The sequence below is a fragment of the Salvelinus alpinus genome, chromosome 20 (assembly GCF_045679555.1).
Source record: "Salvelinus alpinus chromosome 20, SLU_Salpinus.1, whole genome shotgun sequence".
Lineage (NCBI taxonomy): Eukaryota > Metazoa > Chordata > Actinopteri > Salmoniformes > Salmonidae > Salvelinus > Salvelinus alpinus.
Window position 1 is genome coordinate 24,286,560 of NC_092105.1, and position 24,100 is coordinate 24,310,659.

The 24,100-nt window shown below is 42.5% G+C and overlaps 1 protein-coding gene across 2 annotated transcripts in view; it reads left to right on the plus strand.

The window, feature by feature from the left end:
• Positions 1–23,771: 23,771 nt before the first annotated feature.
• Positions 23,772–24,100, plus strand: part of LOC139546548 (ephrin type-A receptor 3-like) — a 148,785-nt gene continuing 148,456 nt past the window's right edge. For both annotated transcript variants that reach the window (XM_071355052.1, XM_071355051.1), the window contains exon 1: positions 23,772–24,032. In XM_071355052.1, coding sequence (XP_071211153.1) covers positions 23,930–24,032 — 103 coding nt within the window. In that variant the 5' untranslated portion in view covers positions 23,772–23,929. The remainder of the gene's footprint in view (positions 24,033–24,100) is intronic.

Consider the following 24,100-nt stretch of genomic DNA (forward strand, 5'->3'; position numbering starts at 1 on the left):
CTGTGGTAGCAAAAGTAAAGGCAAAGACAGTACATGACTCCAGGAAAACATGGCATACTTTCAAATACTGTAGTCCTGCCTAGGATAATATCAAAATACATCCAAAAAGTGTACATTTTCTTACAGCTTTCTTATCTCCCTCCATATGTACAGTCTTTTTGGCTGGCGATGCTGACGAGCCAAACCAGACTTGTGTGTGTTAGAGTAATCCTATAGCAGATGGAGAGGGAGATGGGTCCAAGACAATACTGGCACTCACACCAGAAAGTGACAGTGGAGAGAAAATGAGAGAGAGAAAGAGAGAGAGATGAATGAAGGGGGAGAGAGAGACTGTAAGATTGAGGCCTTATTACAGGGTACAGTAGACTTACACACCAGTCTCTCAGGATAGCGGAGAATTCTGTCACAGGCTGTCACATTCTATCATACACGAGCCACAATTATTTCAAATGCATTGTACTGTGTAAAAATCTACAATTAGGGGGGTCACGTGATGCAGCGAAGTCAGAAGCGTGACCAAGAGCTCTCTAAAAAATGTTAACAAACTTATCCTAAAACTTGATAACTTCACCCATACTGATTACCATACCGTAGCAAAGAGTGGTGATATGCCTACTAGACCAAAAATAGGTAAAGGAAACAACACAGCAGACCAAGAAACGACAGGGAATGAACCACTGACCATGGCCTCCTCAGAAACCCAAGATGGCGCCACAACACCTCAGGAAGAACACCTCAGGAAGAAGCTAGGCTAACTCACATCCTCAAAGTGATCAGAGAAGGCAACGAATCCCTTACAAAACAACTTAACTTTAAAATGACTAAGGTCAGTGGCTCTATCTCAGCACAGCTGGCTGAAATCAACAATTCCATCTCAGGTTTGACAGAATCGATCAACAAGTTAGGCTCATGAATGGAAGAAGCTGAAGAGCGTATCAGCACTGCTGAGGACATGTTAGAGGGCATGGAAACTGTCTTACTGAAACTGCGCAAAGACAATGAATACCTGATGGACAAGGTTGACCATTTGGAAAACTACAATAGGCGATGCAACATCCGGATTATCGGCTTCCGTGAAGGCTTTTAGGGGACGAACCCAGTCGATTTCTCTGCCGCCATATCCCCTCCCTTCTTTGCTGAGCCACTGGTCATCGAACAGGCACACAAGTCACTTGGCCCTCGCCCTCCCCCGACCAGAACCCACATCCCTTCCTCTTCCGGTTCCTGAGGTACCGGGACAGAAAGTTCTTCGCACCGCAGCCAAACATTTCAAGGAGAAGGGATCAACATGTGCTCTGGGATGGTCAAACGCTGGAAGGAATTCGATCAGGTGAAAAAATAACTTAGCTCCACGAATGTTCCTTACATGCTGCTTCAACCTGCAATGATGAGAATCATCCATGGCGGACAGAGAAGGTTCCTCAAAGCGCCCTAAGGAAGTCGCAACTTTTCTCCGCGGACTACAGACAACTGGCGCAGTACATGGTTGACTGGCTAGCTGACCGGGCTAATTTCACTGCTAACTGGTCTGTATCCCACTAACCTGCCTTAGTACTTGCATAACCGGTAGGACTGCTTTGTTGGATTATACTACAGTTTACTTGCTAAGGACAGATCAATAAGGTAAGATCCCAATATCCATGTAAAATAACTATCTGTTTTCACCAGAGTGTCACTGTTTTTATGTTATTTAGGACAGACATTGTCCTCAGAGACATTGTAATTTGCTAAACCCTTCTGTATGTCTGAGCCATGACGTCTTGTATTTTTATTTTGCGACCTGTCATTGAATGTGTATTGGGATCAAGACACCCTCTGTAGGTATTGTTTTCTTTTGATTTATATAATGTAAGGATGATTGAAGAATTATCTCTACTTTTGTTAACTTAGTGTTCTAGTTCCAGGTTAGGCAAGTTGTTTGACGTAATTCACATGGCCAGTGAATTAGCCTTTGAAAAAGCCTTTGATAGGCTAGAGGCCATACCTATTCAAGGTCCTTGCTAAGTTTAACTTTGGTCTTTTGCTTATCAACTAGGTTAAGACTTTATACCATAAACCGCAAGTGAGGATCACCCCTAATGGTATGATGTCAGCTACTTTCCCATGCTTTAAAGGTAGTCGACAGGGCTGTCCCCTTTCCCCACTCCTTTTTGTGCTAGCCATTCAACACCTGGCGGGGGCCATAAGAACGCACCAAGACATAAAGGGCTTTCAGGTAGGTCAGATAACGCACAAGATCTCATTGTTTGCAGACAACATTATTTTGTTCCTCTCTTACCCGACCAGATCCCTCTTAAAACTACAGACACTATTGGATATGTACAGCTATATATCAGGTTATCAGGTTAAAGTCAACAAGGACAAAAATGAAATGCTTCCACTGACTCGCTTTGATTATAGCATCTGTGAACAGACGGGTCCCTTCAGATGGTCGCCACAGGGGTTCCAAATATCTAGGAATTACAGTTGATAATGACTTAAAACCTGTTACGGCTAGACATTCCGCTAGCGGAACACCTCGACAACATCCGGTGAAATTGCAGAGCGCGAAATTCAAATTAAATTATTAGAAATATTTAACTTTCATAAAATCACAAGTGCAATACATCAAAATAAAGTTTAACTTCTTGTTAATCCAGCCGCCGTGTCAGATTTAAAAAAGGCTTTACTGCGATTATCTGAGGACAGCGCCCCATCATACAAATGCATGACAAACATATTTCAACCAGGGTGGTGCGACAGGAAAGTCAGAAATAGCGATATAAAAAATGCCTTACCTTTGATGATTTTCTTCTGTTGGCACTCCAAAAGGTCCCAGTTACATCACAAATAGTCCTTCTGTTCGATAATGTCCTTCTTTATATCCAAAAAACTCAGTTTAGCTGGCGCGCTTCAGTCAATAATCCACTCAGTTTCCCTCCGTCAAAATGCATACAAAATGAATCCCAAACGTTACTAATAAACTTTTCCAAACAAGTCAAACAACGTTTATAATCAAACCTTAGGTATCCTAATACACAAATAAACTATAGAATTTAAGACGGAGAATTGTTATTGTCTTTACCGGAGATAAACAAGAAAGAACGCGCTTTCCTCCACGTGCTTGGAAACACTACAGCCAAAATGGGAGCCACCTAGAAAAACTACAATTTCTTGGTCATTTTTCCAAAAACCAGCCTGAAACTCTTTCTAAAGACTGTTGATATCTAGTGGAAGCCCTAGGAACTGCAATGTGGGAGGACTTGGGCTTATAATTATAGTACTAGCCATTGAAAATAGTGGTAAGCTGAACCTTTTTTTTGGGGGGGATGGTTTGTCCTCGGGGTTTCGCCTGCCTTATCAGTTCTGTTATACTCACAGACATAATTGTAACAGTTGTAGAAACTTTGGAGGGTTTCCCATCCAAATCTACCAATTATATGCATATCCTAGCTTCTGGGCCTGAGTAACAGTCAGTTTACTTTGGGCACGCTTTTCATCCGGACGTGAAAATACTGCGCCCTAGCCCAAAGAGGTTATTAAGACATTTGTACAAGTTTAACTACTCTGTCTTGGCTCAGCAGGTGGCGAATGACTTGAATAGATGGATAGATCTGCCTTTCGTTATTTGGGATAATCAATTGTATTAAGTTCTGCATAGGATGATGTATCTATTTACCCATATCCCTACCCAAGAGTTTCTTTAAGTCCTTTAACCCTTGGCCTACAATTTCCGCAGCCCAGCAAAAATCAAATTAATGTAATAAAGAAATCCTGTTTAAGCTAGCGATTGAGACGCAGCATGGGCTGTGTCTCAATCCACTGCATCCACAGATATTTCCCTTACGCATCTACAGTGAAAGGTGACAGAGCTAGAGCGGTGTTTGTCAGACCATGAGTTATCTCGAAAATGGGTCTTCTCACGAGAACGTCTGTCCAAAAGGTTTGGCCTACAAACTATCCGTTTTGGTCTAGGACGACCACAAGCCTCACAAGATTTGTCTGGAGAGTTTGAAAAAGGAATGGAAGTACACTATATTTACAAAAGTATGTGGAAACACCTTCAAGTTAGTGGATTAGGCTATTTCAGCCACACCTGTTGCTGACAGGTGTGTAAAATCCAGCACAAAATCGAAGCTATATGATCTCCATAGACAAACATTGGCAGTAGAATGAGCTTACTGAAGAGCTCAGTGAGTTTCAACGTGACACTGTCATAGTTCCAAACTGCCTCTGTAAGCAATGTCAGCACAAGAACTGTTCGTTGGGAGCTTCATGAAATGGTTTTCTATGGCAGAGCATAGAAACACGTTCTTTGGAGTGATCAATCACGCTTTACCATCTGGCAGTCCAATGGACGAATCCGGGTTTAGCGGATGCCAGGAGAACGCTACCTGCCTCAATGCATAGTGCTAACTGTAAAGTTTGGTGGTGGAGGAATAATGGTCTTTGGCTGTTTCCCGTGGTTCGGACTAGGCCCCTTAGTTCCAGTGAAGGGAAATCCTAATGCTACAGCATACAATGACATTCTGGACGATTCTGTGCTTCAAATTTGTGGCAACATTTTGGGGAAGGCCCTTTCCTGTTTCAGCATGACATTGCCCCTGTGCACAAAGCGAGACCCATACAGAAATGTTTTGCCGAGGTCGGTGAGGAAGAACTTCACTGTCCTGCACAGAGCCCTGACCTCAACCACATCGAACACCTTTGGGATGAATTGGAACGGCGAGTGAGAGCCAGGCCTACCTGCCCAACATGTGCCCGACCTCACTAATGCTTTTGTGGCTGAATGGAAGCAATGTTCCAAAATCTAGTAGAAAGCCTTCCCAGAAGACTGGAGGCTGTTATAGCAGCAAAGTATGGACCAACTTCATATTACAGCCCATGATTTTGACTTTCGACGAGCAAGTGTACACATACTTTGGTCATGTAGTGTAAACAGTGCATTCTGAAAGCATTCAAACCCCTTCACTTTTTCCACATTTTGTTATGTTACAGCCTTATTCTGAAATGGATTAAATAAAACAATTTCCTCATCAATCTACAGACAATACTCCATAATGACAAAGCGAAACAGGTTTATAGACATTTTTGCTAATTTTTCAAAAATAAAAAACTGATACCTTATTTACATAAGCGTTCACACCCTTTGCCATGAGACTCAAAATTGAGCTGATGATATGTTTCTACAACTTGATTGGCATCCACCTGGCCAATACCATCCATACGGTGAAGCATGGTGGGGATGTTTTTCAGGGGCAGGTACTGGGAGACTAGTCAGGATCGAGGGAAAGAGACATCAAGAGACATTCTTGATGAAAACCTGCTATAGAGCGCTCAGGACCTCAGACTGGGGCGAAGGTTCCCCTTCCAACAGGACAACGACCCTAATCACACAGCTAAGTCAACGCAGGAGTGGCTTCGGGACAAGTCTCTGAATGTCCTTGAGTGGCCCAGCCAGAGCCTGGACTTGAACCCGATCGAACATCTCTGGATAGACCTGAAAATAGCTGTGCAGCGACACTCCCCATCCAACCTGACAGAGCTTGAGAGGATCAACAGAAAAGAATGGGAGAAACTTCCCAAATACAGGTGTGCCAAGCTTGTAGCGTCATACCCAAGAAGAATTGAGGCTGTAATCGCTGCCAAAGCTGCTTCAACGAAGTGCTGAGTAAAGGGTCTGAATACTTATGTAAATTAGATATTTCAGTTTATTTTTTGTATTACATTTTCAAGAATTTTGCTTTGTCATTATGGGGTACTGTGTGTAGATTAATGAGAAAAAAACGATTTCATCCATTTTAGAATAAGGCTGTAACGTAACAAAATGTGGAAAAAGTGAAGGGGTCTGAATACCTTCAGAATGCACTGTATATGGAGATAGCGCCTACAATAAGGGGATAAATACATGTCAAAAAGAAAAACGTGTTTTCTGATCTTTCTTATATCTCTCAGATATAGGACAGACACGTCAGGACAAACTGCCTTTAGATTTTTGGGGGACAATCCGTTGTTCCATTGTAACGGTTTTCCTCCTCCTCTTCATCCGAAGAGGAGGAGCAGGGATTGAACCAAAATGCAGCGGGTTGTGATGACATATTGATTTATTAAATAAACAAAACAGACAAAGACGAAAACGAACTATACTTGATATAACTAACAAAATAACAAAACGATGTAGACAGACCTGAACAAACGAACTTACAAATACACGAAGCACGCTGACACAGGAACAGACTACATAAACGCACGAACAAACCGAAACATTCCCGTATGGTGTAACATCGACACAGACACAGGAGACAACCACCCACAACGAACACTGTGAAACAACCTACCTAAATATGACTCTCAATTAGAGGAACGCCAAACACCTGCCTCTAATTGAGAGCCATACCAGGCAACCCTTAAACCAACATAGAAACAGAAAACATAGAATGCCCACCCAAACTCACGTCCTGACCAACTAACACATAAAACAAACTAACAGAAATAGGTCAGGAACGTGACATCCATGTAGTGAATCTGTTATTGAATGCATTTCTATTGGCTTATAAGAGGAAGGCCAAATTCAAAATCAAATAGCTCAATCAATCAAATGTATTTATAAAGCCCTTTTTACATCAGCCAATGTCACAAAGTGCTCTACAGAAACCCAGCCTAAAACCCCAAACAGCAACTAATGCGGATGTAGAAGCACGGTGGCTCGGAAAAACTCCCTAGAAAGGCCAGAACCTAGGAAGAACGTCCTCTTCTGGCTGTGCCGGGTGGAGATTATAACAGAACATGGCCAAGATGTTCAAACGTTCATAGATGACCAGCAGGGTCAGATAATAATAATTAGTGGTTGTAGAGGGGGCAACAGGTCAGCATCTCAGGAGTAAATGTCAGTTGGCTTTTCATAGCCGATCATTCAGAATTAGAGACTGCAGTAGAGCGAGAGTCCAACAGCAGGTCCGGGACAAGGTAGCGCGTCCAGTGAACAGGTCAGGGTTCCATAACCGCAGGCAGAACAACTGAAACTGGAGCAGCAGCATGACCAGGTGGACTGGGGACAGCAAGAAGTCATCAAGCCAGGTAGTCCTGAAGCATGGTCCTAGGGCTCAGGTCCTCCGAGAGAAGAGAGAGAGAGAAAGAGAGAAAGAGAGAGAGAGGAAAAGAGAGAGAGAATTAGAGGGAGCATACTTAAATTCACACAGGACACCGGATAAGACAGGAGAAATACTCCAGATATAACAGACTGACCCTAGCCCCCAGACACATAAACTATTGCAGCATAAATACTGGAGGCTGAGACAGGAGGGGTCAGGAGACACTATGGCCCTGTCTGACAATACCCCCGGACAGGGCCAAACAGGCAGGATATAACCCCACCCACTTTGCCAAAGCACAACCCCCACACCACTAGAGGGATATCTTCAACCAACCTACTACCCTGAGACAAGGCCGAATAAAGCCCACAAAGATCTCCCCATTTCACGAACCCGAGGGGGGCGCCAACCCGAACAGGAAGATCACGTCAGTGACTCAACCCACTCAAGTGACGCAACCCTCCTAGGGATGGTATGGAAGAGCACCATTAAGCCAGTGACTCAGCCCCCGTAATAGGGTTAGAGGCAGAGAATCCCAGTGGAGAGAGGGGAACCGGCCAGGCCGCGACAGCAAGGGCGGTTCGTCGCTCCAGTGCCTTTCCGTTCATCTTCACACCCCTGGACCAGACTACACTCAATCATAGGACCTACTGAAGAGATGAGTCTTCAATAAAGACTTAACTTCTACTTGGTCACCATCCCGGATCCTGGAGCATCCTCATCAGTAAAAAAGCTGACTAGCATAGCCTAGCATAGCGCCACAAGTAAATACTAGCATATAAATATCATGAAATCACAAGTCCAAGACACCAAATGAAAGATACACATCTTGTGAATCCAGCCATCATTTCCGATTTTTAAAATGTTTTACAGCGAAAACACAATATGTATTTCTATTAGCTAACCACAATAGCAAAAGACTCAACCGCATATTTTCACCATTTTTTTACCGCATAGGTAGCTATCACAAAACCGACCAAATAGAGATATAATTAGTCACTAACCAAGAAACAACTTCATCAGATGACAGTCTTATAACATGTTATCCTCTACTGCCTCAGAAACCCGGATCCGGGAGCACCCCCCACCCCCCACACACTGATTAGCATAGCTAGCATAGCTTCACAAGTAAATAGTAGCATCTAAATATCATTAAATCACAAGTCCAAGACACCAGATGAAAGATACAGATCTTGTGAATAAAGCCACCATTTCAGATTTTTAAAATGTTTTACAGGGAAGACAAAATATGTAAATCTATTAGCTAAACACGTTAGCAAAATACACCACTATTCTAACTCCATCAGTTTCTTACTCCTTCAGGTGCTATCACCAATTCGGCTCAACTAAGATATTGATAGCCACTAACCAAGAAAAAACCTCTTCAGATGACAGTCTGATAACATATTCATGGTATAGGATAGTTTTTGTTAGAAAAAAGTGCATATTTCAGGTAGAAATCACAGTTTACAATTGCACCGACCATCACAAATCGACTAGAATTACTAGATAGAGCAACGTGTATGACCAATTTACTCATCATAAAACATTTCATAAAAATAGACAAAGCATAGCAATGGAAAGACCCAGTTCTTGTGATTTCAGACCATATTTCAGATTTTCTAAGCGTTTTTCAGCGAAAACACAATAAATCGATAAGTTAGCATACCACATGTGCAAACGTTACCAGAGCATCGATTCCAGCCAAAGAGCGCTATAACGTAATCACCGCCAAAATATATTAATTTTTTCACTAACCTTCTCAGAATTCTTCCGATGACACTCCTGTAACATCATTTTACAACATACATATACAGTTTGTTCGAAAAGGTGCATATTTAGCCATACAAAACCGTGGTTATACAATGGAAATAGTCACAACTCAAGCCTCAAAATGAGGAACGTCAGCTTTCAGAGTGATCTAGTTTAATCGAAAGCTAATCATATACTTGACTAAAAAATACAGGGTTGACAGGAATCGAAAGACAAATTAGTTCTTAATGCAACCGCTGATTTACATTTTTAAAATTATCCTTACTTTTCAATACAGGGTTCGCCAAGTGAAGCTATACCAAACAAAATGGCGAAATATGCGTTTAAAATATTTCGACAGAACAACGATTTATCATATTAAATATTGCTTACTTTGAGCTGTTCTTCCATCAGATTCTTGGGCAATGTATCCTTTCTATGTTATAAACGTCTTTTGGTCGATAGATGTCCTCTGTCCTTCGAAATATCCACTAACGATCGAACGGGACCCCAAAATGTGTCCAAAGTTTCAGAGTGCACAACAAAGAAATTCCTCAAAATCGCACTAAACGGATATAAATTGCTATAAAACGGTTCAAATTAACTACATTATGATGTTTTTAACAACTATAACGACTGAAAACATGACCGGAGAAATATAACTAGTTAAACAACGATTTGGAATGAGGCAGGTCCGATGTCCATCTTGCTTGTGGCGCGCGGAGAAGAGAGAGAGGTCATCCCACGTTTTGTGGTTTTATATGGGCTGGGATTGTGCAATAGACTCCATTCAAAACGTGATGACGTACAGACACCCAGAGGAAGACGTAGGCAGTGTCGGTTTCTTCATAGCATTCACTGTCGCCTTAAAAACAGACTCCAGATCAGGGGTAAAAATTTCTGAAATCTGACCCCTGTCATGAAAAGTGCTGTAGATATTGTTCTGTACCACTCAGAGACAAAATTCCAACTTCTATAGAAACTAGAAAGTGTTTTCTATCCAATAATAACAATAATATGCATATTGTACGATCAAGAATTTAGCACGAGGCAGTTTAATTTGGAGACCCAAATATGCTAATGCGGAACAGCACCCCCTATAGTCCCAAGAAGTTATACAATAAATCTATGTTTTGTTCGAAAATTTGCATATTTGAGGTATAAATCATAGTTTTACATTGCAGCTACCATAAAAAAATATCACCAAAGCAGCCGGAATAATTACAGAGAGCAACGTGAAATACCTAAATACTCATCATAAAACATTTATGAAAAATACATGGTGTACAGCAAATGAAAGATAAACATCTTGTGAATCCAGCCAATATTTCCGATTTTTTAAGTGTTTTACAGCGAAAACACAATATAGCATTATATTAGCTTACCACAATAGCCAAACACACAAATGCATTTATTCACCGCAAAGGTAGCGATCGCAAAAAAACAGCAAAAGATATAAAATTATTCACTAACCCTGACAAACTTCAGATGACAGTCCTATAACATCATGTTACACAATACATATATGTTTTGTTCGAAAATGTGCATATTTAGCGGTACAAATCGTGGTTTTACAATGTGAATACGTAGCCAAACTGCACAAAATTATCCGGAGATATTTTGGACAGTCACCTAATCTAATCAAAGAACTCATCATAAACTTTACTAAAAAATACATGTTGTACAGCAAATGAAAGACACACTAGTTCTTAATGCAATCGGCGTGTTAGATTTTTTTTAAATAACTTTAGTACGACATACAGCTTACGTTATAGCGAGACAGCGCCTGCAATGAGGGTGGAAAATAGAACTAAACATTTTCCACAGAAATACGAAATAACATCATAAATGGTTCCTACTTTTGCTGAGCTTCCATCAGAATCTTGTACAAGGAGTCCTTTGTCCAGAATAAATCGTTGTTTGGTTTTAGAATGTCCTCTTCGCCTGTCGAATTAGCAACCTTAGCTAGCCAAGTGGCGCGAAGATGTCCATCTTCACCAAACGCAGAGAATGGAAAACGCCAAAACTCCCGATAAACGTTCAATAATCTGATAAAACTATATTGAAAAAACATACTTTACGATGATATTATCACATGTATCAAATAAAATCAAAGCCGGAGTTATTAGACGTCTATACCGAACGCTTTTCAGAAGCCAATGTCGATGTCCTTCCCGCGCCTTGCTAGACAAAGGAAATTGGGGTCACGTCATTCCAAGAGATCTTGTTCGACCTCAGATCAAGCTAGACACCCCATTCCACCTCCCACTGCCTGTTGACATCTAGTGGAAGGCGTATGAAGTGCATGTATATCCATAGATTTCAAGCAAATGAATAGGAAGGCCCTGGAACAGAGCCTCGATTTCAGATTTTTCACTTCCTGTCAGGAAGTTTGCTGCAAAATGAGTTCTGTTTTACTCACAGATATAATTCAAACGGTTTTAGAAACTTGAGAGTGTTTTCTCTCCAATAGTAATAATAATATGCATATTGTACGAGCAAGAATAGAGTACGAGGCAGTTTAATTTGGGCACGATTTTTTACAAAGTGAAAATAGCGCCCCCCTATTTACAAAAGGTTAAAGGTTGAGAGCAAGTCTGCGTCTCTCACATGGGTAGGCAGACCATTCCATAAAAATTGAGCACTATAGGAGAAAGCCCTGCCTCCAGCTGTTTACTTAGATATTCTAGGGACAGTAAGGAGGCCTGCGTCTTGTGACCATAGCGTACGTGTAGGTATGTACGGCAGGACCAAATCGGAAAGATAGATAGGAGCAAGCCCATGTACTGCTTTGTAGGTTAGCAGTAAAACCTTGAAACCAGCCCTTGCCTTAACAGGAAGCCAGTGTAGAGAGGCTGGCACTGTAGAAATATGATCACATTTTTGGTTCTATTCAAGATTCTAGCAGCCATATTTAGCACTAACGGAAGTTTATTTAGTGCTTTATCCGGGTAGCCAGAAAGTAGAGCATTGCAGTAGTCTAATCTAGAAGTGACAAAAGCATGGATACATTTTTCTGCATCATTTTTGGAAAGAAAGTTTCTGATATTCTTGATATGTTAGTCAAAAGAGAGATCAGGGTTCAGAGTAAGGCCGAGGTCCTTCACAGTTTTATTTGAGATGACTGTACAACCATAAAGATTAATTGTCAGATCCAACAGAAGATCTCTTTGTTTCTTGGGACCTAGAACTAGCATCTCTGTTGTGTCCGAGTTTAAAAGTAAAACAATTGCCGCCATCCACTTCCTTATGTCTGAAACAGATGCTTCCAGGGAGGGCAATTTTGGGGCTTCACCATGATTCATCAAAATGTACAGCTGTGTATCGTCCGCATAGCAGTGCAAGTTAACATTATGTTTCTGAATGACATCACCATGAGGTCAAATATATAGTGAAAACAATAGTGGTCCTAAAACAGAACCTTGAGGAACACCGACATTTACAATTGATTTGTCAGGAGACAAACCATCCACAGAGACAAACTGATATCTTTCCGACAGATAAGATCTAAACCAGGCCAGAACTTGTCCATGTAGACCAATTTGGGTTTCCAATCTCTCCAAAAGAATGTGGTGATCGATGGTATCAAAAGCAGCACTTCGATTAAAAGGTAATTTACCACCTTCACGAGTGCAGTCTCAGTGCTATGATGGGGTCTAAAACCAGACTGATGTGTTTCGTATACATTGTTTATCTTCAGGAAGGCAGTGAGTTGCTACGCAACAGCTTTTCACAAAAAATTGGAGAGGAATGGGAGATTCGATATAGGCCGATAGTTTTCTATATTTTCTGGGTCATGGTTTGGCTTTTTCAAGAGAGGCTTTATTACTGCCACTTTTAGTGAGTTTGGTACACATCTGGTGGGTAGGGAGCCATTTATTATGTTCAACATAGGAGGGCCAAGCACAGGAAGCAGCTCTTTCAGTAGTTTAGTTGGAATAGGGTTTAGAGGCCAAGGTTTTGAGGCCAAGACTATTTTCATCAATGTGTCAAGAGATATACACTGCTCAAAAAAATAAAGGGAACACTTAAACAACACAATGTAACTCCAAGTCAATCACACTTCTGTGAAATCAAACTGTCCACTTAGGAAGCAACACTGATTGACAATAAATTTCACATGCTGTTGTGCAAATGGAATAGACAAAAGGTGGAAATTATAGGCAATTAGCAAGACACCCCCAAAAAAGGAGTGATTCTGCAGGTGGTGACCACAGACAACTTCTCAGTTCCTATGCTTCCTGGCTGATGTTTTGGTCACTTTTGAATGCTGGCGGTGCTCTCACTCTAGTGGTAGCATGAGACGGAGTCTACAACCCACACAAGTGGCTCAGGTAGTGCAGTTCATCCAGGATGGCACATCAATGCGAGCTGTGGCAAAAAGGTTTGCTGTGTCTGTCAGCGTAGTGTCCAGAGCATGGAGGCGCTACCAGGAGACAGGCCAGTACATCAGGAGACGTGGAGGAGGCCGTAGGAGGGCAACAACCCAGCAGCAGGACCGCTACCTCCGCCTTTGTGCAAGGAGGTGCACTGCCAGAGCCCTGCAAAATGACCTCCAGCAGGCCACAAATGTGCATGTGTCTGCTCAAACGGTCAGAAACAGACTCCATGAGGGTGGTATGAGGGCCCGACGTCCACAGGTGGGGGTTGTGCTTACAGCCCAGCACCGTGCAGGACGTTTGGCATTTGCCAGAGAACACCAAGATTGGCAAATTCGCCACTGGCGCCCTGTGCTCTTCACAGATGAAAGCAGGTTCACACTGAGCACATGAGCACATGTGACAGACGTGACAGAGTCTGGAGACGCCGTGGAGAATGTTCTGCTGCCTGCAACATCCTCCAGCATGACCGGTTTGGCGGTGGGTCAGTCATGGTGTGGGGTGGCATTTCTTTGTGGGGCCGCACATCTTTGGTCTGAAAGGAGACTTGCCACCTTAAACACCCCTGTAGCAAAACAGACTCCTGCCAATGATCTTGGATAAGAACATTTTTCAACATTGGCATGAGAAGGGAATAAGACATTTAGAACATTGTTATGAAGATGGAGTCATTTGAGCAACTGAAAAAGAAATACCAGGTATCCAATAAGCATTTATTGTGTTATTTACAGTTAATCGGAAGCACTCCTGGAGATAATTTGATCTTACCAAATCTATCAAGTATTGAACAACTACTCCATGCTAACCATAAGTCATTAAGACTGACATCCAGAGTACTCATTGCTAATTCAACAATGCCCAAAATCAGTTGTACATAAGTCAAGAGAGATGGGAATATGATTTGAATAATACAATTGATGAGGCGCTATGGTCAAAGATATGTCAAGATAGTGTGTCAGCGACCGTCAACTATAGATACAGACTTCTACATTACACCTTCCTCCACCAACTCTATCTGACACCTCAGAAGTTACATAGATAAAACTCTGAAATATCAGAAATGTCTTTTAGGTGTGCAACAGAAGGCACATTTTTGCATTCCACTTGGCAGTGTATTAATTTACAAGCCTTTTTGCATGATGTTTGTGATACCCTGGCTTTAATTATGGAGGTCTCTTTCCCACTTGACCCTGAAATATGCCTTCTGGGTAACTTTACAAATGTGAATGTAAAGAACAATTTCAATATCAAATTGACAGAAATAGCCCTCGCCACTGCGAGGAAGTCAGATTCCCCTCTCAACTACAAGATGTGTCTCTGAAATTAATAAGTGCATTCCTATGGAACAGATTACTTATGCTTTAAGATAATAAATTCATATATTTTGTGAAAATATGGCAACCCTTCCTGGACTATATGAAAACACTTCCATTGGGGTTGGTAGATATGGGCTTGTAGATTGATGAAATAGATGTAGATATTGTCTCTCAGTAATGTATTGTTTTGTGTAGGTTTATTTTGTCTTGGAGAGGGGTGGGGAGGGTAGAGTTGTCTTTGTTTTGGTATTTATTTTGCTGTATTGTTCTGTTGAGAATTCAAAAACAATTTCTACATTTAGATGTGCCAGAAATAGACTTCACATATTATCCATTGATATTAATATTGTTTTTTTTGCACCCATCTATACCATCATAATTGTCACGCCCTGACCTTAGAGAGCCTTTTTATGTCTCTATTTGGTTTGGTCAGGGTGTGATTTGGGGTGGGCATTTCTATGTTTTGGCCGGGTATGGTTCTCAATCAGGGACAGCTGTCTATCGTTGTCTCTGATTGGGAATCATACTTAGGTAGTCCTTTTTCCCTCCTTTCGTTGTGAGTAGTTAAAACTTCTTCTTAATAGGGGGAGCTGAGTTCACTTGGAGAATAAATCGTGCCCAAATTAAACGGCCTCGTACTCTGTTCTAGATCATACAATATGCATATTATTATTACTATTGGATAGAAAACACTCTGAAGTTTCTAAAACTGTTTGAATTATGTCTGTGAGTAAAACAGAACTCATTTGGCAGCAAACTTCCAAATAGGAAGTGAAAATTCTGAAAGTGGGGCTCTGTGTCAGGCCATGCCTATTCAATTGCCTTATATTTATGGATCTGTATGCACTTCATACGCCTTCCACTAGATGTCAACAGGCAGTAGAATGTTGAATGGGGTGTCTAGCTTGATGTGAGACCGAATGAGAGCTTTTGGAGTGACAGGTCCGCCCTATTGGCAGTATTCAACTGCGCACCAGGGAACCCCACATTGTCTTCTGAAATGCGTTAGGTATACACGACGAAATGCTCCGGCTCGGACGTTATTGGATACATATGAGAAAAACATCATAAAGATGGATTTTCAACCGAGTTTGACCAGTTTATTCGACGTTTATTGTGAATTATGGAATTTTTTGTTCCATGCGCCAAGAGTTCTTGGACATGTGCGCTCCACATGGCTAGCCAAAGTTGCTAATTCGACAGAAGAAATGGACATTCTAAAACAAAACAACGATTTATTGTGGAACTAGGACTCCTTGCACTACATTCTGATGGAAGATCATCAAAGGTAAGAGAATATTTATGATGTTATTTCGTATTTTTGTGGTATATGTTGGCTCCAACAAGGCGGAGAATTGGTGGGCGCTGTCTCACAATATTGCATGCTGTACTTTGTACTAAAGTTATTTTTTTAAATCTAACACAGCGGTTGCATTAAGAACCAGTGTATCTTTCATTTGCTGTACAACATGTATTTTTTAGTAAAGTTTATGATGAGTTTTTTGGTTAGATTACGTGACTGTCCAAAATTTCTCCGGACAATTTGGTCCATTATGGCGACGTATTCACAATGTAAAATCAGGATTTGTAGCTATAAATATGCACATTTTCGAACAAAACATAAATGTATTGTATAACATGATGTTATAAGACTGTCATCTGATGAAGTTGTTCAAAGGTTAGTGATTAATTGTATCTTTATTTGTGGGTTTTGTGAAAGCTACCTTTGCGGTGGAAACATGGCGTTGTGTGTTTGGCTATTGTGGTGAGCTAATATAAATATATATTGTGTTTTTGCTGTAAAACACTTTAAAAAATCTGAAATATTGGCTGGATTCACAAGATGTTTATCTTTCATTTGCTGTATTGGACTTGTGATTTCAGGAAATTATATTATATGATATCCCTGTGGCGCTAGGCTAGGCTATGCTAGTCAGCTTTTTTGATGAGGATGATCCCGGATCCGGGATGGGGGGTCCGTAGAGGTTACTTTGTTTGTGGCACTAATGCCCTGTAAGCTTCACGGTTGTTTCTTTCGTTTGGTGTTTTGTTGGCGACATTTTAAATAAAAGGAAAATGTACGCTGACCACGCTGCACTTTGGTACACTTCATTCGACGGCCGTGACAATAATACATTTAATGAGAGATACACAGCCAGATATGTGGATGTTTGGCCTCCCGAGTAAATCATTGAATCAGGGATACACAGCCAGATATGTGGATGTTTGGCCTCCCAAGTGGTGCAGCGGTCAAAGGCACAGCATCGCAGTGCTTGAGGCGTCACTACAGACCCAGGTTTTATCGCGGGCTGTGTCGCAGCCATCCGTGACCGGGAGACTCATGAGGTGGCGTACAATTGGCCCTGTGTCGTCCGGTTTAGGGGAGGATTTGGCCAGCCAGGATGTCCTTGTCCCATCGCTCTCTAGCGACTCCTGTGGCGGGCCGGGAGCATTAACACTGACACGGTCGCCAGTTGTATGGTGTTTCCTCCGACACATTGGTGCGGCTAGCTTCCGGGTTAAGTGAGCAGTGTGTCAAGAAGCAGTGTGACTTGGCAGGGTTGTGTTTTGGAGGATTCATGGCTCTCGACCTTTGCCTCTCCCGAGTCCGTATGGGAGTTGCAGAGATGGGACAAGACTGTAACTACCAATTGGATATCACGAAATTGGGGGTAAAAAGTAAAAAATAAAATAGTAAGATATGTGGATGTTCTCGAGTCTCGTCATTCCACTCTACTTCTACCATGTAAAGTTCTTCATGACACTTTCACACGCTATAATAAGCCACACACACATGGAGCTGTGGTGATAAAGCTCTTCGAGACAAAACCTCAACACCATCAAGACGACCAAATGTTGTTTCCCTCCTTCTAATTGCCAGCTCTGATGGTTGGCCTCCTTGTTAAGCCGTTTAGCTGCTGTGTGTGTGTGTTCTGCTCTCAAATCAGCAGGCAGACATGTTTTCTCTCTCTGCAGTTTGCACCGTTGGGGTCCTCTACTCTACAGTCCTGCCCTGCCTCTCTCGCTCTTCCTTTCCCTCTCTCTCTTCCTCTTTCCCTCTCTCTCTTCCTCTTTCCATCTCTCTCTTCTTCTCCCTGTCTCTCCCTGTTTATCTCTCTCTCCCTACGATCAGATCAGGAGGCTGACAGAATATATCAGCCAGGTCGGGTATAGAGAGTAGGAACGGTGTAGGAATGTCCCTATGGGGTTTCTGGGCTTCGGACCAATCCTGTCACAGAGAATCCCGATCTTAAACCCAGAGCCGAGACTGAGACAAACTCAGACAGCAACCGACCCTGCCTCTCCTTCTGGCTGCTCCTAATTCCACTAATACTGTTTATAACTAATGCCGGTGCTGATCGGTATGAAGAACAACTGGCACCTTTAATGTTCTACTGCTTAAGTTATATTACCTCACATCTTATAGATACGGTATCACATTTAAAATTGAAACTCCAGTACAGTAAAATGACCAAAAGTACAATTACTGTGCTCTACAGAGACTTTATTAAACTAGTATTCTAGTTTGTGGCGTTGGCTATGTGGCGTTGGCTATGGGACATTATAATTCTCATGATGAGTGTGTTGAGCATGTACCCAACCTAAAGGGTATAGTTCCCCAGCCTGCCTAGAAGCCTGTCCAGTGATCTAAAGTATGTTTCTAAAGAATGTACCACTGGTGGCCACAGAGAGGAAGAGGGCACCAAAACAGTTGTAAACATGGTAGTATATATTTTTGTGTATGTATAGGCATTATATACAGTACTTTTGTATATATCGTGTAAGAATCTGCCCGCAGCTTCCAAACTGATATTAAGCCACATCTGTTTTGTCCGTTAGGAGCTGCAGCGCAGCACGTCAGGCCACATCAGCACTTACATTCGCCGCTCTGAATCAATATTCTCCTCATAGCTACCGCCTTGTTCCATTGGAGGGGGTTCAGGAATGGACTGACACTCATTGAAAAGAAAAACAGTTTTATTTTACTGTAATCCAGGGGAAGGCCAAGCAAAGGAACGATAGCTCGTTCTCTTTCCAGTCCAACTACAATAGAAAACAGATGAATTACAGTTAGCAGTAGTTTCACAGAGTTGTAAAGACTAAAACACAGAGAGGGAGTGAGCCGGAAGATCAGTCAAATCCCCTGTACTAAAGGTCACTTAGGAAACACATACATCTATTGGGTTTTCTTTCATGATAAGTCTTACGCTTAAACTATATGACAACATTCAATATTATTTAATTTTGTTTAAAACAATTACAGAAAAAACGTTATGTTCCTTCCCTGTTTGTATAATTAGATTACAAGCTAATCAATGTATTTGACTTTGTTAAATCCACATTACCATGATTCGATTTTGTTGCAACATAAATTGTTGTCAACCTATTATGACAAATCTGATTAAATTACACACTATTTAAAGTACATTTAAAATGTTGCAATACAATGTAAAGAAAGAGATACAATAAAATACATTGAAAAATAATTAAGCATTATTTTACCATTTATAATTGACATGGGTAAAGTAGTCCATATTGAACTCAATAGTAAATGTACATAAACCCTGTACACAATTTTTTTTTGACAACTACTGTTCACTGAAATTCACATATTATGGATATGTGTAATATGTGAGTTAGAGAGATATGTAGAGGGTAATTTATGATGAGGGGACATGTCTTAAACCTGTAATAAATCCTCACGTCACACACTATTAATACCTTGCCCAGAGCCAACCACTGAATTTATAGACATCCTGAGAGTTATAAATGAAATACTCACAGGAGGGGAAATTGCTCCAAATTGTTATGCTATTGAACCAATCATTTCTAGGCTAAAATCAACATGCAACAATTTCAAAGATTTTACTGAGTTACAGGTCATATAGGGAAATCAGTCAATTTCAATAAATGTATGGATTTCACATGACTGGGAATACAGATATGCATCTGTTGGTCACAGATACCTTTAAAAGAAAAGTAGTGGCGTGGATCAGAAAACCAGTCAGTATCTGGTGTGACCAACATTTTCCTCATGCAGCGTGACACATCTCCTTCGCATAGAGTTGGTCAGGCTGTTGATTTTGGCCTGTTGAATGTTCTCCGACTCCTCTTCAATGGCTGTGCTGGATATTGGCGGAACCTGGAACACGCTGTCGTACACGTCGATCCACAGCATCCCAAACCTGCTCAACTGGTGACATGTCTGGTGAGAATGCAGGCCATGGAAGAACTGGGACATTTTCAGGAATTGTGTACAGATCCTTGCGACATGGGGCCGTGCATTATTATGCTGAAACATGAGGTGATGGCGGCGGATGAATGGTACGACAATGGGCCTCAGGATCTCGTCATGGTATCTCTGTGCATTCAAATTGCCATCGATAAAATGCAATTGTGTTCATTGTCCGTAGCTTATGCCTGTTCATACCATAACCCCACCGCCACCATGGGGCACTCTGTTCACAACGTTGACACCAGCAAACCGCTCACACTACACCATCTGCTATCTGCCTGGTACAGTTGAAACAGGTGTTCATCCGTGAAGAGCACACTTCTCCAGCGTGCCAGTGACCATCGACGGCGAGCATTTGTCCACTGAAGTTAGTTATGACGCCGAACTGCTTTCAGGTCAAGACCTTGGTGAGCGCTATGAGCACACAGATGAGCTTCCCTGAGACAGTTTCTGACAGTTTGTGCAGAAATTATTCAGTTGTGCAAACCCACATTTTCATCAGCTGTCCAGGTGGCTGGTTTCAGACCATCCCTCAGGTGAAGAAACCAGAGGTTCTGGGCTGGCGTCGTTACACGTTGTGAGGCCGGTTGGACGTACTACCAAATTCTCTAAAATGACATTAGAGTTGGCTTATGGTAACAGCTCTGGTGGACATTCCTGCAATCAGCATGCGAATTACATGCTCCCAAAACTTGAGACAACTATGGCAATGTGTTGTGACAACACTGCACATTTTAGAGTTTTCTTTTAATGTCCCCGGCACAAGGTGCACCTGTGTAATGATCATGCTATCAGGTGGATGGATTATCTTGGCTAAGGAGAAATGCTCACTTACAGGGATGTAAACAAATTTGTGCACAAAACTTGAGAGAATATTTTTGTGTATATGGAAAACATCTGTGATCTTCACATTTTTGTTCAGTATAACATCAGCCCATTCTCTTATGGAATACGCCAGGTGCTACCGTCCACTAGGGGCAATGTCAGCGCCTATTAACGTCTAAACTCAGCAAAAAAAGAAATGTCCTCTCACTGTCAACTGCGTTTATTTTCAGCAAACTTAACATGTGCAAATATTTGTATGAACATAACAAGATTCAACAACTGAGACATAAACTGAACAAGTTCCACAGACATGTTACGAACAGAAATGGAATAATGTGTCCCTGAACAAAGGGGGTCAAAATCAAAAGTAACAGTCAGTATCTGGTGTGGCCACCAGCTGCATTAAGTACTGCAGTGCATCTCCTCCTCATGGACTGCACCAGATTTGCCAGGTCTTGCTGTGAGATGTTACCTCACTCTTCCACCAAGGCACCTGCAAGTTCCCGGACATTTCTGGGGGGAATGGCCCTAGCCCTCACCCTCCGATCCAACAGGTCCCAGACGTGCTCAATGGGATTGAGATCCGGGCTCTTTGCTGGCCATGACAGAACACTGACATTCCTGTCTTGCAGGAAATCCCACACAGAACGAGCAGTATTGGGTGGTGGCATTGTCATGCTGGAGGGTCATGTCAGGATGAGCCCGCAGGAAGGGTACCACATGAGGGAGGAGGATGTCTTCCCTGTAACGCACAGTGTTGAGATTTTCTGCAATGACAACAAGCTCAGTCTGATGATGCTGTGAAACACCGCCCCAGACCATGACGGACCCTCCACCTCCAAATCGATCCCGTTTCAGAGTAGAGACTTCGGTGTAACGCTCATTCCTTCGACGATAAACGCGAATCCGACCATCACCCTTGGTGAGACAAAACCGCGACTCGTCAGAGAAGAGCACTTTTTGCAAGTCCTGTCTGGTCTAGCGACGGTGTGTTTTGTGACCATAGGCGACGTTGTTGCTGGTAATGTCTGGTGAGGACCTGCCTTACAACAGGCCTACAAGCCCTCAGTCCAGCCTCTCTCAGCCTATTGCGGACAGTCTGAGCACTGATGGAGGGATTGTGCGTTCCTGGTGTAACTCAGGCAGTTGTTGTTGCCTCCTGTACCTGTCCCGCAGGTGTGATGTTCAGATGTACCGATCCTGTGCAAGTGTTGTTACACGTGGTCTGCCACTGCGAGGATGATCAGCTGTCCATCCTGCCTCCCTGTAGCGCTGTCTTAGGCGTCTCACAATGCGGACATTGCAATTTATTGCCCAGACCACATCTGCAGTCCTCATGCCTCCTTGCAGCATGGCTAAGGCACGTTAACGAAGATGAGCAGGGACCCTGGGCATCTTTCTTTTGGTGTTTTTCAGAGTTAGTAGAAAGGCCTCTTTCGTGTCCTAAGTTTTCCTAACTGTGACCTTAATTGTCTACCGTCTGTAAGCTGTTAGTGCCTTAACGACCGTTCCACAGGTGCATGTTCATTAATTGTTTATGGTTCATTGAACAAGCATGGGAAACAGTGTTTAAACTCTTTACAATGAAGATCTGTGAAGTTATTTGGGTTTTTACGAATTATCTTTTAAAGACAGGGTCCTGAAAAAGGGACCTTTCTTTTCTTGCTGAGATTAGTATGTTTTAAGCCACAGACTCCGGCTCCGAGGGTCCTGTTCAATCCCAGTACTAGGCACTCGTTTTTTTGTTTTAAGCCTTTCCCAAACCTCAACCATTCAGAATTAATACCTAAACTTAAGTTTTAGTGTCACTTTTACAGAGTTTGACTGGCAGCTAAGATACAGCACTACATAGCGTAATTAAAATGTCAAGCCATGGCGTAATTCTGTGAGAGCTAAGATATGTCACCCCATAGAGTAATTAAAACGTCAAGCCATGGCGTAATTCTGTGACAGCTATGATATGGCACCACATGGCGTAATATAAACATTAAGCCGTGGTGTAATTCTGTTGCTGCAGTAAGGCCATGGTTTGGTGTTTTATTTGGAGATTGGGTTGTGTAATATTGTATTGACGAATGCTGACTCTGAAACAGTGATTCTGTCTTTCTCTTCTCCCCCTCTACCGCTCTCTCTCTCCCTCCACCCTGCAGCTATCCTGGGCTGGGTTCTCGGGGTGTGTGACGTCACAGCAGGCAGCGGTAGGGGCAGTCCTGTCACTGTGGATCAGTGTGTCAGGGGCCTCAGCAAGCAGGACATGTTACACCACGCTACACCACGACAACAAAGCCTCACTAACTCATGGTTTCCCAATCTTGCTTATCCTGGGAACCCAAGTGGGTGCATAAAGGGCTAGACTCAAAGGCCCATGCAGCACTACCTGATTCAAATAATCAACTAAGGCTTTAAGAGTAATCAGATCTGTTAGTTATAGCCAGAACAAGGAAACACTGCTCTATTTTTTTACTTGAGTTTATCTGAAACATTATGACTTAAGAATATGAAAAGTAATATATTTATTATAATTTTAGTGTATTTATAAATACATAAATCCGTTTTTATTTAAATTGTAATCAGTCAAGTCTGAGAATGGAGCTGTGTGTTTTGCTAGGGCTAATCTTTGGAGAGGGAACGCTGCACGACTGCTAAGGCTAATGCTTGGAGAGGGAATGCTGCTGGACTCCTGGGGCTAATGCTTGGAGAGGGAATGCTGCTGGACTCCTGGGGCTAATGCTTGGAGAAGGAATGCTGCTGGACTCCTGGGGCTAATGCTTGGTGAGGGAATGCTGCTGGACTCCTGGGGCTAATGCTTGGTGAGGGAATGCTGCTGGACTCCTGGGGCTAATGCTTGGAGAAGGAATGCTGCTGGACTCCTGGGGCTAATGCTTGGTGAGGGAATGCTGCTGGACTCCTGGGGCTAATGCTTGGAGAGGGAATGCTGCTGGACTCCTGGGGCTAATGCTTGGAGAAGGAATGCTGCTGGACTCCTGGGGCTAATGCTTGGAGAGGGAATGCTGCTGGACTGCTGCTTTCTACTTCTGATAATCTGTTGGGAAAATGACCTCTTGTGAACTTGACTGTCTCTTTACCCATCGATTTAGCTCTGTAGGACCCTGCAGAAAACGAGAGCCCCCGCTCCAGCCAGTCTCCGTTCAGTAGAGCGAGTGAGAGAGTAAGACAGAGAGAGCGCAGACTCCTCCTCATTCTCCGGTGTCAAAGTTGACATCAGCCCCGGAGCCGAGTTGAACGCGAGCCTCTTGTCTGAACCAAAGAGCGAACTCACATCATTCAGTGGCGCATGCTTTACGGAGATATGTACCTCGCGCTGTCTTGCCCTCTGAACTGCCTGCCGTCATGGATTGCAAACCGCGCGCGAAACCACTATTACTTTGTATTTTTCTGTTAATCTTGTCGTTTATTTGCCCAGCACTTTTGATCATCCACCCGTCTAATGAAGGTAAGAGTGAGTGAGAGAGTGTCTGACATAAAAAGAGAAAGAGTAAAGATCCATGTTAGAGAGGGGAG